Source organism: Ylistrum balloti, unplaced genomic scaffold, assembly GCF_031769215.1.
Source record: "Ylistrum balloti isolate Yb309-2 unplaced genomic scaffold, AGI_CSIRO_Ybal_v1 Utg370600, whole genome shotgun sequence".
Classification (NCBI taxonomy): Eukaryota; Metazoa; Mollusca; class Bivalvia; order Pectinida; family Pectinidae; genus Ylistrum; species Ylistrum balloti.
In genome coordinates, this window is record NW_026782371.1 from 90952 (window position 1) to 104199 (window position 13248).

The 13248-nt window shown below is 36.2% G+C and overlaps 1 protein-coding gene across 3 annotated transcripts in view; it reads right to left on the minus strand.

Annotated features, from left to right (window-relative positions):
* LOC132556909 (uncharacterized) overlaps nucleotides 1-13248 on the minus strand; it is an 87422-nt gene that overhangs the window by 19365 nt on the left and 54809 nt on the right. For all 3 annotated transcript variants that reach the window (XM_060221366.1, XM_060221364.1, XM_060221365.1), the window contains 2 exons: nucleotides 3506-3637; nucleotides 2030-2188 (listed from right to left, as the gene is read on the minus strand). In XM_060221366.1, coding sequence (XP_060077349.1) covers nucleotides 2030-2188; nucleotides 3506-3637 — 291 coding nt within the window. The remainder of the gene's footprint in view (nucleotides 1-2029; nucleotides 2189-3505; nucleotides 3638-13248) is intronic.

Consider the following 13248-nt stretch of genomic DNA (forward strand, 5'->3'; position numbering starts at 1 on the left):
CATGTGTTGATTTTATTTATCAGTCCTCCATCCCTTTCTCCCTTTAACAACCTGTTGATTTTATTTATCAATCCTCCATCCCTTTTTCCCTTTAACCATGTGTTGATTTTATTTATCAGTCCTCCATCCCTTTCTTTCTTTAACAATGTGTTGATTTTATTTATCAGTCCTCCATCCCTTTCTCCCTTTAACAACCTGTTGATTTTATTTATCAATCCTCCATCCCTTTCTCCCTTTAACCATGTGTTGATTTTATTTATCAATCCTCCATCCCTTTCTTTCTTTAACCATGTGTTGATTTTATTTATCAGTCCTCCATCCCTTTCTTTCTTTAACCATGTGTTGATTTTATTTATCAGTCCTCCATCCCTTTCTTTCTTTAACCATGTGTTGATTTTATTTATCAGTCCTCCATCCCTTTCTCCCTTTAACAACCTGTTGATTTTATTTATCAGTCCTCCATCCCTTTCTCCCTTTAACAATGTGTTGATTTTATTTATCAGTCCTCCATCACTTTCTCTCTTTAACAATGTGTTGATTTAATTTATCAATCCTCCATCCCTTTCTCCCTTTAATCATGTGTTGATTTTATTTATCAATCCTCCATCCCTTTCTCTCTTTAACAATGTGTTGATTTAATTTATCAATCCTCCATCCCTTTCTCCCTTTAATCATGTGTTGATTTTATTTATCAATCCTCCATCCCTTTTTCCCTTTAACCATGTGTTGATTTTATTTATCAATCCTCCATCCCTTTCTTTCTTTAACCATGTGTTGATTTTATTTATCAGTCCTCCATCCCTTTCTCCCTTTAACAATGTGTTGATTTTATTTATCAGTCCTCCATCCCTTTCTCCCTTTAACAACCTGTTGATTTTATTTATCAATCCTCCATCCCTTTCTCCCTTTAACCATGTGTTGATTTTATTTATCAATCCTCCATCCCTTTCTTTCTTTAACCATGTGTTGATTTTATTTATCAGTCCTCCATCCCTTTCTTTCTTTAACCATGTGTTGATTTTATTTATCAGTCCTCCATCCCTTTCTTTCTTTAACCATGTGTTGATTTTATTTATCAGTCCTCCATCCCTTTCTCCCTTTAACAATGTGTTGATTTTATTTATCAGTCCTCCATCCCTTTCTCCCTTTAACCATGTGTTGATTTTATTTATCAGTCCTCCATCCCTTTCTCTCTTTAACAATGTGTTGATTTTATTTATCAGTCCTCCATCCCTTTCTCCCTTTAACAACCTGTTGATTTTATTTATCAATCCTCCATCCCTTTCTCTCTTTAACAACCTGTTGATTTTATTTATCAATCCTCCATCCCTTTCTCCCTTTAACAACCTGTTGATTTTATTTATCAATCCTCCATCCCTTTCTGTATTTAACCATTTATCAATCCTGTGGGGAGAGGTAATCTGTGTGGGGAATTGTCTGTGGGGAGAGGGGATCTGTGTGGGGAATTGTCTGTGGGGAGAGATGCTCTGTGTGGGGTTTTGTTTGTGGGGAGTGGTGATCTGTTTGGGTAGTTGTCTATGTGGAGTGGTGATCTGTGTGGGTAGTTGTCTGTGGGGGGAGATGCTCTGTGTAGGGAGTTGTCTGTGGGGAGTGGTAATCTGTGTGGGTAGTTGTCTGTGTGGAGTGGTGATCTGTGTGGGTAGTTGTCTGTGTGTAGTGGTGATCTGTGTGGGTAGTTGTCTGTGGGGAGAGATGCTCTGTGTAGGGAGTTGTCTGTGGGGAGAGGTAGTCTGTGTGGGGAGTTGTCTGTGGTGAGAGATGCTCTGTGTGGGGAGTTGTTTGTGGGGAGTGGTGATCTGTGTGGGGACTTGTCTGTGAGGAGAGGTGATTGTCTGGGGAGTTGTCTGTGGGGAGAGGTGATCTGTTTGGGGAGTTGTCTGTGGTTTGTGGTGATCTGTGTGGGTAGTCGTCTGTTTGGAGAGGTGATTTGTATGGGGATTTTTCTGTGGGGAGAAGTGACTGTCCAAAGAAGTAATTTTTACGAGAAGTATGACCCACTTAGACTTACCTTTCTTGCTTTTCTTTGCTTTTTTGCCACACTTTTTGTGTATTTTCCTGGTGCTTTCACAGAAGTCCTTACTGACTGAAGGTTTGAGGGTGTCCACTCTCTCCTTCAGTTTGGTACTAGGATTACAATCTCCCCACTGCCCACGTGCATATTTACAAGCTGAAAGATACCACAAACATATGTCTCAGTCATCTCTAGAAACAACAGATTATTGTGTGTTAAGATCAGAAGAAAAATATGTACTCTTGGTGATCAGACTGGTTTTATCAGACATAAGGATGTACTCAGAGCAGAAAGAACTACTTGATTTTGGTTTGATCAGTACTGCTTGGTAAACAGCCTCAAAGCAGAAATACTTGGTAGACAGTCTCAAAGCAGAAGTGCTTGGTGGAATGTTTCAAAGTAGAAGTGTTTGGTGGAATGTCTCAAAGCAGAAGTGTTTGGTGAAAAGTCTAAAAGTAGAAGTGTTTGGTGGAATGTTTCAAAGTAGAAGTGTTTGGTAGACAGTCTCAAAGCAGAAGTGTTTGGTGAAAAGTCTAAAAGTAGAAGTGCTTGACCTCAGATATGTTATGTTGATGAATGCAATTCATGTCAGAAATCCTTGAAAATTATTTGAAAATGATTACAATTATCTTAATTTTCTCAACTTATCGGTCACTTGTCTGTGTTTCATTGATGGCTTGTGTGTAAACAATATTCTAAAAAGACATATGGAGTTAACAGTCAGTACTAAAGCAGGGGGTTATATATATTAGTTTATTACTATAACATACAGAATAAAAGTGACGCAGGGCAATATTTGTTGATTATCTTATGTTTTAATATCTTGGTACAGATATATTTGCATTGTGAACGATAAACATTTCTATACTACTACACATCTATCTCCCTGTTTGACCTGTTAAATTGATTTGGTTATCTGTGTTTTCACTACTGGTCAGTTTCAGAATTATCCTGTTGTTACAATGTGTTAATCAATGGTCAGTGTTTTCTTTGTTGTCACTGGCCTTTTTGGTTCCCTGTAAGACATGAAGCAGACATAAGACAACAGGATACAGAACCAGAATGACCCTGTTCCACAAATAGCTTCAGTTTTCCATATTTGTTGTATTCAGTGTAAATGTCTTTTCAATCTGTAATCAGAAATGTATCTTTATAGTATTTCTGGTCTATTTCAGCACCTCTCAGGTTTACATATGTCTGATATAATGTGTATGCATATAACTCCGCACAATTGGAATCTAGATATAACAATATGTTCTGTTATTTTGATAGTGTAGATATGTGCTACCTCATTATAGGTAATTGTATTGATATGGTGTTCAGCATGGTCTACTTCAATTGTAATTCTTATATAATTGCAGGAAAGTCCATTGTATCATTTTCTAGGTACTGATCAACAAAATAAATTGAAAGAATTCTAGAATTCTTTTACACAGTTTACTTATCTATATTAAGCTACTGTAGGATACTTACACTTTCTACATTTGCCTCTGACAATGATGGTCTGTTCACAAACATCATCCCCAGAGATCAGGGTCATTGTTCTGCTCATGGTGTCAGTTGTCATGTCACAATCACTCCAGTCCCCCTGGGTGTACTTGCATCCTGGAACAAATTGTAAAAACAAATTACCTCCCCTGTCACTTTCACAGACAGAAATGCCACTAGATTACACTCTGCTAAGAGAGTATTAAATGGTTGAAAATTACCAGAAATAAATACTAATGGCACATTGCTTACAGGCAAACATCAGATATAATGAAGCCAATCAATGTCATCCTGTCTTACCCATTAACAACCACTGTAACAAGAAGTATCCCATATATCATTGATTCTCACACAAGTTTTTCTGAAGAAATAAAAAGTTGACTTTTGAAATTCACTAAGTTTGATCTTCTTCGTAGAGCTCATATGAAAAAAAGGGTTTGTGACCTCATAGGAAGCAGAAACAGTGGAAAGAACTGGCTCAACATGTTACACAGTCATTTTACTGAGTCTCTTGTGAGTGAAAATGAAAAACTTGTGACAAGATACTTGGGTTATAAATCTCATGTGAATAGGAAACTTGTATAAGATTCTGTTTATCAATTAACTTAAACACTTTTGCAAAAATTTATCAAAACAGACATTCTATTAGACTGATACAAAGTGGCCTTTAGGCCTTTACAGTCATCTGATCAAAATACAAAGAGAATGTGAATGTAAGTGCTCTTTTCACAAAATATCAAACTATAATAAAATGTGAACAATCCAGTATTTTTTGGAAATGATTACAATCATCAAATGTTGTTTCTAGTCATGCTTGTTTGAAATATGTTCAGATATATGAAAGGAAAAGAATTTCAAAGGCTAATCCCCTGATTTCACCTGATCAGCCTGATCAGGGGATATTGGCCCTTAGGGACTCAATCCTTTACCTGATTATGTATCAGGACAAATTTAGCTGAAATCTATTCAGTCTTATTAGAGGAGAAAAATTTGAAAGCCTAATTCCCCAATATCCTCTACAGGGACTCACCCCTTGCAATTTGCCTGCAAGGTTTGTCCTTCATTTATATAGATTAAGATTGCACTACCTCAGTGATGTTTTAGACCAAATTTGGTTGAAATCAAATCTGGAGTAAGCAAACTTTAGCTGAATTCCTTATTTTGGACCCTACCCTCAGATCCTCAGGGGTTGAGTCAACTCCATTTATAAAAACTCTGATTGCCCTCCCGAGTGATGTTACTGACCACATTTGGTTGAAATCTGCTCAGGCATTAAGGAGGAGTAGCATTTTAAAACAAATTAAAGCAAAATTTAAAAGGATCCCTCTGTTTGGGCCCGCCCCCAAGCTCCAGGGATTTAATCTATATTATAAAAAGTGTGATTGCCCTACCTTAATGTTTCAGATAAAATTTGGTTGAAATCTGTCCAGACATGTGGAAGGAGAAACCTTTTAAAGTGTAGATGGCACACAATGATGGACGAAGCATTATGGAAATAGGTCATCTTGACCCTATAGATGACCTTATAAAATCTAAATAGGCAATACTCTCTTTCCATATCTCTCCCTTTGGTGCTGTTACAAACACGCATGGAGCCATGAATTTATGATGTCACAATTTAAACAATGGGAACCTTCAACCAATCAAAAATCTGCTGAATGTTATTGTGTGGTCATAAAAAATAATCCTGTAATTGGTAATGATTGACTAATAAAAGAGTAGTTAAATTATACCTTTCCTAGACATTTTCTCTTTACTGCTAAATCTATGGTTGCTGACCACTTTACACAAACAACAATGTCAGGATATCATTAAGATTTCACCATATCACCACACTACACTGCTTTGTAATGACAGCCTACACTAAGCTGACCAATCCTTGTAAACCAAAGTGATTTGTTATTCTAGTTTCTATATTAAGTGCATACAGCAGGTTAAAGTTAAACAATCAAATACAATAATCTGTAGCTTGTTAATTACTTAGAGAGAAAATATTTATTTGCGATCTGTTACCCAAAGGAAGAAGTATTTTTTCTGAGATCTGTAACTTTAATGAGGGAGAATTTAAGATTTTAATGACTGGGTTCTCCTACCACTTCGTCTATCCAATAAATAGATTAAACATCTGTTAACAAGAAATTTCCAATGACGTCAGGCTGCTTTTTTTTTCTAAGTAGGGCATCCTCTGACACATAGATGAAAAAAAAGTATGAGAAAGTAGTTAACTTCACACAGAATCCTACAGCAATTTTGAACCTAAAGCGAGTGTCATGATTCCAATTAAAACTGCTCAGTGTAAATATCTTAATTCCAACCCTCTTGAGTGTTACTATCCTAATAGAAAAGCTGTCTTGAGTGTAACTACATCGTATCTAAATTAAAACCCTTCAAGTTTTAACCACTGAACCAAAAACCTCCTTGAGAATCAACGTTCTTATAAAAGCAGTGGAGAGTATTCACCCTAACTGAAACTCACTTGAGGGTTAATATCCTAACTGAAACTCACTTGAGGGTTAATATCTTAACTGAAACTCACTTGAGGGTTAATATCCTAACTGAATTTCACTTGAGGGTTAATATCCTTACTGAAACTCACTTGAGGTTTAATATCTTAACTGAAACTCACTTTAGAGTTAATATCCTTACAGAAACTCACTTGAGAGTTAATATCCTTACTGAAACTCACTTGAGGGTTAATATCTTAACTGAAACTCACTTGAGGGTTAATATCCTAACTGAAACTCACTTGAGGGTTAATATCATAACTGAAACTCACTTGAGAGTGAATATCTTAACTGAAACTCACTTGAGGGTTAATATCCTTACTGATACTCACTGGAGGGTTAATATCGTAACTGAAACTCACTTGAGGGTAAATATCCTTACTGAAACTCACTTGAGGGTTAATATTGTAACTGAAACTCATTTGAGGGTTAATATCCTTACTGAAACTCACTTGAGGGTTAATATCATAACTGAAACTCACTTGAGAGTGAATATCTTAACTGAAACTCACTTGAGGGTTAATATCCTTACTGAAACTCACTTGAGGGTAAATATCCTTACTGAAACTCACTTGAGGGTTAATATTGTAACTGAAACTCATTTGAGGGTTAATATCCTTACTGAAACTCACTTGAGGGTTAATATCGTAACTGAAACTCACTTGAGAGTGAATATCTTAACTGAAACTCACTTGAGGGTTAATATCCTTACTGAAACTCACTTGAGGGTTAATATCGTGACTGAAACTCACTTGAGAGTGAATATCGTAACTGAAACTCACTTGAGGGTTAATATCGTAACTGAAACTCACTTGAGAGTGAATATCTTAACTGAAACTCACTTGAGGGTTAATATCGTAACTGAAACTCACTTGAGAGTGAATATCTTAACTGAAACTCACTTGAGGGTTAATATCCTTACTGAAACTCACTTGAGGGTTAATATCGTAACTGAAACTCACTTGACGGTTAATATCCTTACTGAAACTCACTTGAGGGTTAATATCTTAACTGAAACTCACTTGAGGGTTAATATCCTTACTGAAACTCACTTGAGGGTTAATATTGTAACTGAAACTCACTTGAGGGTTAATATCGTAACTGAAACTCACTTGAGAGTGAATATCTTAACTGAAACTCACTTGAGGGTTAATATCGTAACTGAAACTCACTTGAGAGTGAACTGAAATCTTAACTGAAACTCACTTGAGGGTTAATATTGTTACTGAAACTCACTTGAGGGTTAATATTGTAACTGAAACTCACTTGAGAGTGAATATCCTAACTGAAACTCACTTGAGAGTGAATATCGTAACTGAAACTCACTTGAGGGTTAATATCGTAACTGAAACTCACTTGAGAGTGAATATCTTAACTGAAACTCACTTGAGGGTTAATATTGTAACTGAAACTCACTTAACGGTTAATATCCTTACTGAAACTCACTTGAGGGTTAATATCCTTACTGAAACTCACTTGAGAGTGAATATCTTAACTGAAACTCACTTGAGGGTTAATATCCTTACTGAAACTCACTTGAGGGTTAATATTGTAACTGAAACTCACTTGACGGTTAATATCCTTACTGAAACTCACTTGAGGGTTAATATCTTAACTGAAACTCACTTGAGGGTTAATATCGTAACTGAAACTCACTTGAGGGTTAATATCCTTACTGAAACTCACTTGAGGGTTAATATCGTAACTGAAACTCACTTGAGAGTGAATATCTTAACTGAAACTCACTTGACGGTTAATATCCTTACTGATACTCACTGGAGGGTTAATATCGTAACTGAAACTCACTTGAGAGTGAATATCTTAACTGAAACTCACTTGAGGGTTAATATCGTAACTGAAACTCACTTGAGAGTGAATATCTTAACTGAAACTCACTTGAGGGTTAATATACTTACTGAAACTCACTTGAGGGTTAATATTGTAACTGAAACTCACTTGAGGGTTAATATTGTAACTGAAACTCACTTGAGGGTTAATATCCTTACTGAAACTCATTTGAGGGTTAATATCCTTACTGAAACTCACTTGAGGGTTAATATTGTAACTGAAACTCACTTGAGGGTTAATATCCTTACTGAAACTCACTTGAGGGTTAATATCCTTACTGAAACTCACTTGAGGGTTAATATCCTTACTGAAACTCACTTGAGGGTTAATATTGTAACTGAAACTCACTTGACAGTTAATATCCTTACTGAAACTCACTTGAGGGTTAATATCCTTACTGAAACTCACTTGAGGGTTAATATTGTAACTGAAACTCACTTGAGGGTTAATATCCTTACTGAAACTCACTTGAGGGTTAATATCCTTACTGAAACTCACCTGAGGGTTAACAAAAGTATCCTTAACAAAAGTTAATAATCTAATCAAAATCTCACTGAGTGTTAAAATGCTAATGAAAAATCTGAAGGGTTGTATTAATATCCTTATCGTAATCATCTGAAGTTTTCTAATATCCTCATTGAATTTTTTTTAAGTTTTCTAATGTCCTGTCTAAAATCATCGGGAGTGTTTTAATGTCCTATTACAAATCTCTGTATTGTTTTAATGTCTTAATTAAATCCTCTTGAATGTTAAGATATCCTTATTAAAATCCTCTGAAATGTTTTGATATCCAAATTTTTATTTGATTCAATGTGGTTTTTCCCTTGAAATCGTCTTTTTATCAGTGGTTTCAATTAGACAATTCTCAAAATATAATATCTCTAATCTTAAAATCACTATGTAAGTGCATTCATTAGAATCTGATATACACTCACAGACCTATCAAACCAAAGTAGGGACATTTCTTCTGCATGCTGCTAACTTTTATGGACTGTGCTGACTGTACAGGGACAATGACACAGACAATTTAACACGGACAAGGTCTATTGAAGGTTTCCCCACATGAAGGTATAGACCACACAGCCAGCATTAGATAGAATTCAGCTGTTTCCCAACCTTGCCAGTCAACCATCTCCACAAATCATAGACTGAGGATGTATTAAGATACCATTACTTCTCAATTCTTACCGTTCCATTGATCTACTACTAAAACTTTACGCAGAGAATTTTAAACCTTAAGCTTATTTTCTTATTCAAGATGTAATGAAGATGTATAATATTACGGAATTATTGAATAAAAGGATTCTTTTCATAGGTATTCACCTAGTTCCTGGAAAAATCATACTTAGTATTCAATAAATCAAATTGTCAACATCCCATAGGGTTTCATCTCTAACAAGGTAACCAATGGAGACAGTACAACAGTTCCTCAGCTTTATCCCTAACAAGGTAACAATGGAGACAGTACAACAGTTCCTCAGCTTCATCCCTAACAAGGTAACCACTGGAGACAGTACAACAGTTCCTCAGCTTCATCCCTAACAAGGTAACCAATGGAGACAGTACAACAGTGCCCCAGCTTCATCCCTAACAAGATAACCACTGGAGACAGTACAACAGTTCCTCAGCTTCATCCCTAACAAGGTAACCAATGGAGACAGTACAACAGTTCCTCAGCTTTATCCCTAACAAGGTAACCAATGGAGACAGTACAACAGTTCCTCAGCTTCATCCCTAACAAGATAACCACTGGAGACAGTACAACAGTTCCTCAGCTTCATCCCTAACAAGGTAACCAATGGAGACAGTACAACAGTGCCCCAGCTTCATCCCTAACAAGATAACCACTGGAGACAGTACAACAGTTCCTCAGCTTCATCCCTAATAAGGTAACCACTTTGAGACCGTACAACAGTTCCTCAGCTTCATCCCTAACAAGGTAACCACTGGCGACAGTACAACAGTTCCTCAGCTTCATCTCCAACAAGGTAACCCTGTGAGGCATTACAACTTCCCTAACTAGGTAACTAATGGAGGTGGTATCTTCACTAATAAGAACCAGAGGTGATGCCATAGCTTATAATCTTCATTATTCACCAGGTAGCAAAGTGAGGTGGACCTACAGTCTATTAAGCTTCATTCCTCACTAGGTAAACACCAGAGGTGGCACTATAGCCTCTAAGCTTCATTCCTCACTAGGTAAACACCAGAGGTGGCACTATAGCCTCTAAGCTTCATTCCTCACTAGGTAAACACCAGAGGTGGCACTATAGCCTCTAAGCTTCATTCCTCACTAGGTAAACACCAGAGGTGGCACTATAGCCTCTAAGCTTCATTCCTCACTAGGTAAAACACCAGAGGTGGCACTATAGCCTCTAAGCTTCATTCTTCATTCAGTATATATTCCTACATTCCTACTTCTACAGTGATAGAACACTCCACATTCAGTATATATTCTTACTTCTACAGTGATAGAACACTCCACATTCAGTATATATTCCTACATTCCTACTTCTACAGTGTAGAACACTCCACATTCAGTATATATTCTTACTTCTACAGTGATAGAACACTCCACATTCAGTATATATTCCTACTTCTACAGTGATAGAACACTCCACATTCATTATATATTCCTACTTCTACAGTGTAGAACACTCCACATTCAGTATATATTCCTACTTCTACAGTGGAGAACACTCCACATTCAGTATATATTCCTACTTCTACAGTGATAGAACACTCCACATTCAGTATATATTCCTACTTCTACAGTGAAGAATGTTAACTTGTACTATGCTGCATGGTGTTTTAGGAAGGAAATACAAGCTATGTTCCAATTCCCTAAGGTACAGGAGAAGCTGAAAACAGTATTACACATACTCAAAATCTTCCTTGATAAATCTGTATTTAACTTTAGTGTTTTATTCAATTTCAAATCCAATTAGGATTTAATTTAAAAAGCTGAATTTAAAAAAGTTTACTGTACAAAATTGAAGCCATGTTTTACAGTGTATTTAGAAAGTTTAGCAGTGAATTGCACTTTATCCCATGCTACAGAGGCTTAAATTTAAATTAGTTTGAGTTGAGTAAATCATTAGGCAGCATTAGTGCCAACAGCCAGAGTAAACATGGCTTTTAATGTTCTTCAGATTTGAAAGTCGATTTGACTGCAGGAAAGAAAACATTGGTTTGACAAATTATAATTTAATGTTAAATAAAATTGAATTTATGCCTTTAGGGCAAGGGATAAATTACACAGTATGAAAAACACATTATTTAAGGCTTACAGCAGGTAATCTGAGAGTTTTAGATACAATTAGGTTTATCTGTAAAACATGGTGTAAAACAGATTTACTAACAGAAGATAAGTATAGCCATCATTTGTACTTTACACTAGTATTTGTGTAAGTTTATCATATACTATGTATGTTATATCATCACAGTGGTAAGGAGCTGAAACAGTTATTATGCTGAGTGATAGGATGCTTTCCCTGGTATTAGAATATCAAGCTTTATTGATCAGTAATCAAATTTAAATCTAAATTGAACTTTTTTTTTAATATATTCAGTATTTTTCAAACGATATTCTTTGTTTGCTACTTTGTTCGAATTGGACTTAAGTGGTCATGGTACATATCTGTAGAAACTTGATAGGGGTACAGAATTAGGCTGGTAATGATTATCAAAGATCAAATATTGAGATGTGATCATAAATGGTAGATTTGGATCATTTGTTCCCTGCCTGTTCTGAACAACAAAACAAAATTTGGAATTGTTTCTTCACTGCCTGCTCTAACCAATAAAAGGACATTTTGAATGATAAATCTAGTCACTCATGATCTATTTAATTCTAATTTAGTCACCTCTAGTTAAACCAACACTAATACATTTACCCCTAACCCAGTGATTTAAAATCCATACACCCACTAATCTAGCCATTCCTAATCTATTAGCCACTGGTCCACCTTTTCCCAATTCAATAACCATTAATCAAGCGAGTCCTAATCTATTTACACTGATCCAGTTATACCTTTTTCAGCGATTCCTAATCCAGTCACCACTAACCAAGTGATTCCTAATCCAGTCACCACTAATCCTGTGATTCCTTTATCCCCTCACTACTAATCCAGTAACTCCTTTATCCAGTCACTACTAATCCAGTGACTCCTTTATCCAGTCACCACTAATCCTGTGATTCCTAATCCAGTCACAACTAACCAAGTGAGTCCTACCTAACCTATTTACACTGATCCAGTTATACCTTTATCCAGTCACTACTAATCCAGTGATTCTTAATCCAGTCACTACTTATTCAGTGATTCTTAATCTAGTCACTACTAATCCAGTGATTCCTTCATCCTCTCACCACTAATCCAGTGATTCCTTTATCCAGTCACTACTATTCCAGTGATTTCTTTATCCAGTCACTACTAATCCAGTGATTCCTTTATCCAGTCACTAATTATTCAGTGATTCTTAATCAAGTCACTACTAATCCAGTGATTCCTTCATCCTCTCACCACTAATCCAGTGATTCCTTTATCCAGTCACTACTAATCCAGTGATTCCTTTATCCAGTCACTAATTATTCAGTGATTCTTAATCCAGTCACTACTAATCCAGTGATTCCTTCATCCTCTCACCACTAATCCAGTGATTCCTTTATCCAGTCACTACTAATCCAGTGATTCCTTTATCCAGTCACTACTAATCCAGTGATTACTTTATCCAGTCACTAATTATTCAGTGATTCTTAATCCAGTCACTACTAATCCAGTGATTCCTTCATCCTCAGTCACCACTAATCCAGTGATTCCTTTATCCAGTCACTACTATTCCAGTGATTTCTTTATCCAGTCACTACTAATCCAGTGATTCCTTTATCCAGTCATTAATTATTCAGTGATTCTTAATCTAGTCACTACTAATCCAGTGATTCCTTCATCCTCTCACCACTAATCCAGTGATTCCTTTATCCAGTCACTACTATTCCAGTGATTTCTTTATCCAGTCACTACTAATCCAGTGATTCCTTTATCCAGTCACTAATTATTCAGTGATTCTTAATCAAGTCACTACTAATCCAGTGATTCCTTCATCCTCTCACCACTAATCCAGTGATTCCTTTATCCAGTCACTACTAATCCAGTGATTCCTTTATCCAGTCACTAATTATTCAGTGATTCTTAATCAAGTCACTACTAATCCAGTGATTCCTTCATCCTCTCACCACTAATCCAGTGATTCCTTTATCCAGTCACTACTAATCCAGTGATTACTTTATCCAGTCACCACTAATCCAGTGATTCCTTTATCCAGTCACTACTAATCCATTGATTCCTTCATCCTCTCACCACTTATCCAGAGATTGCT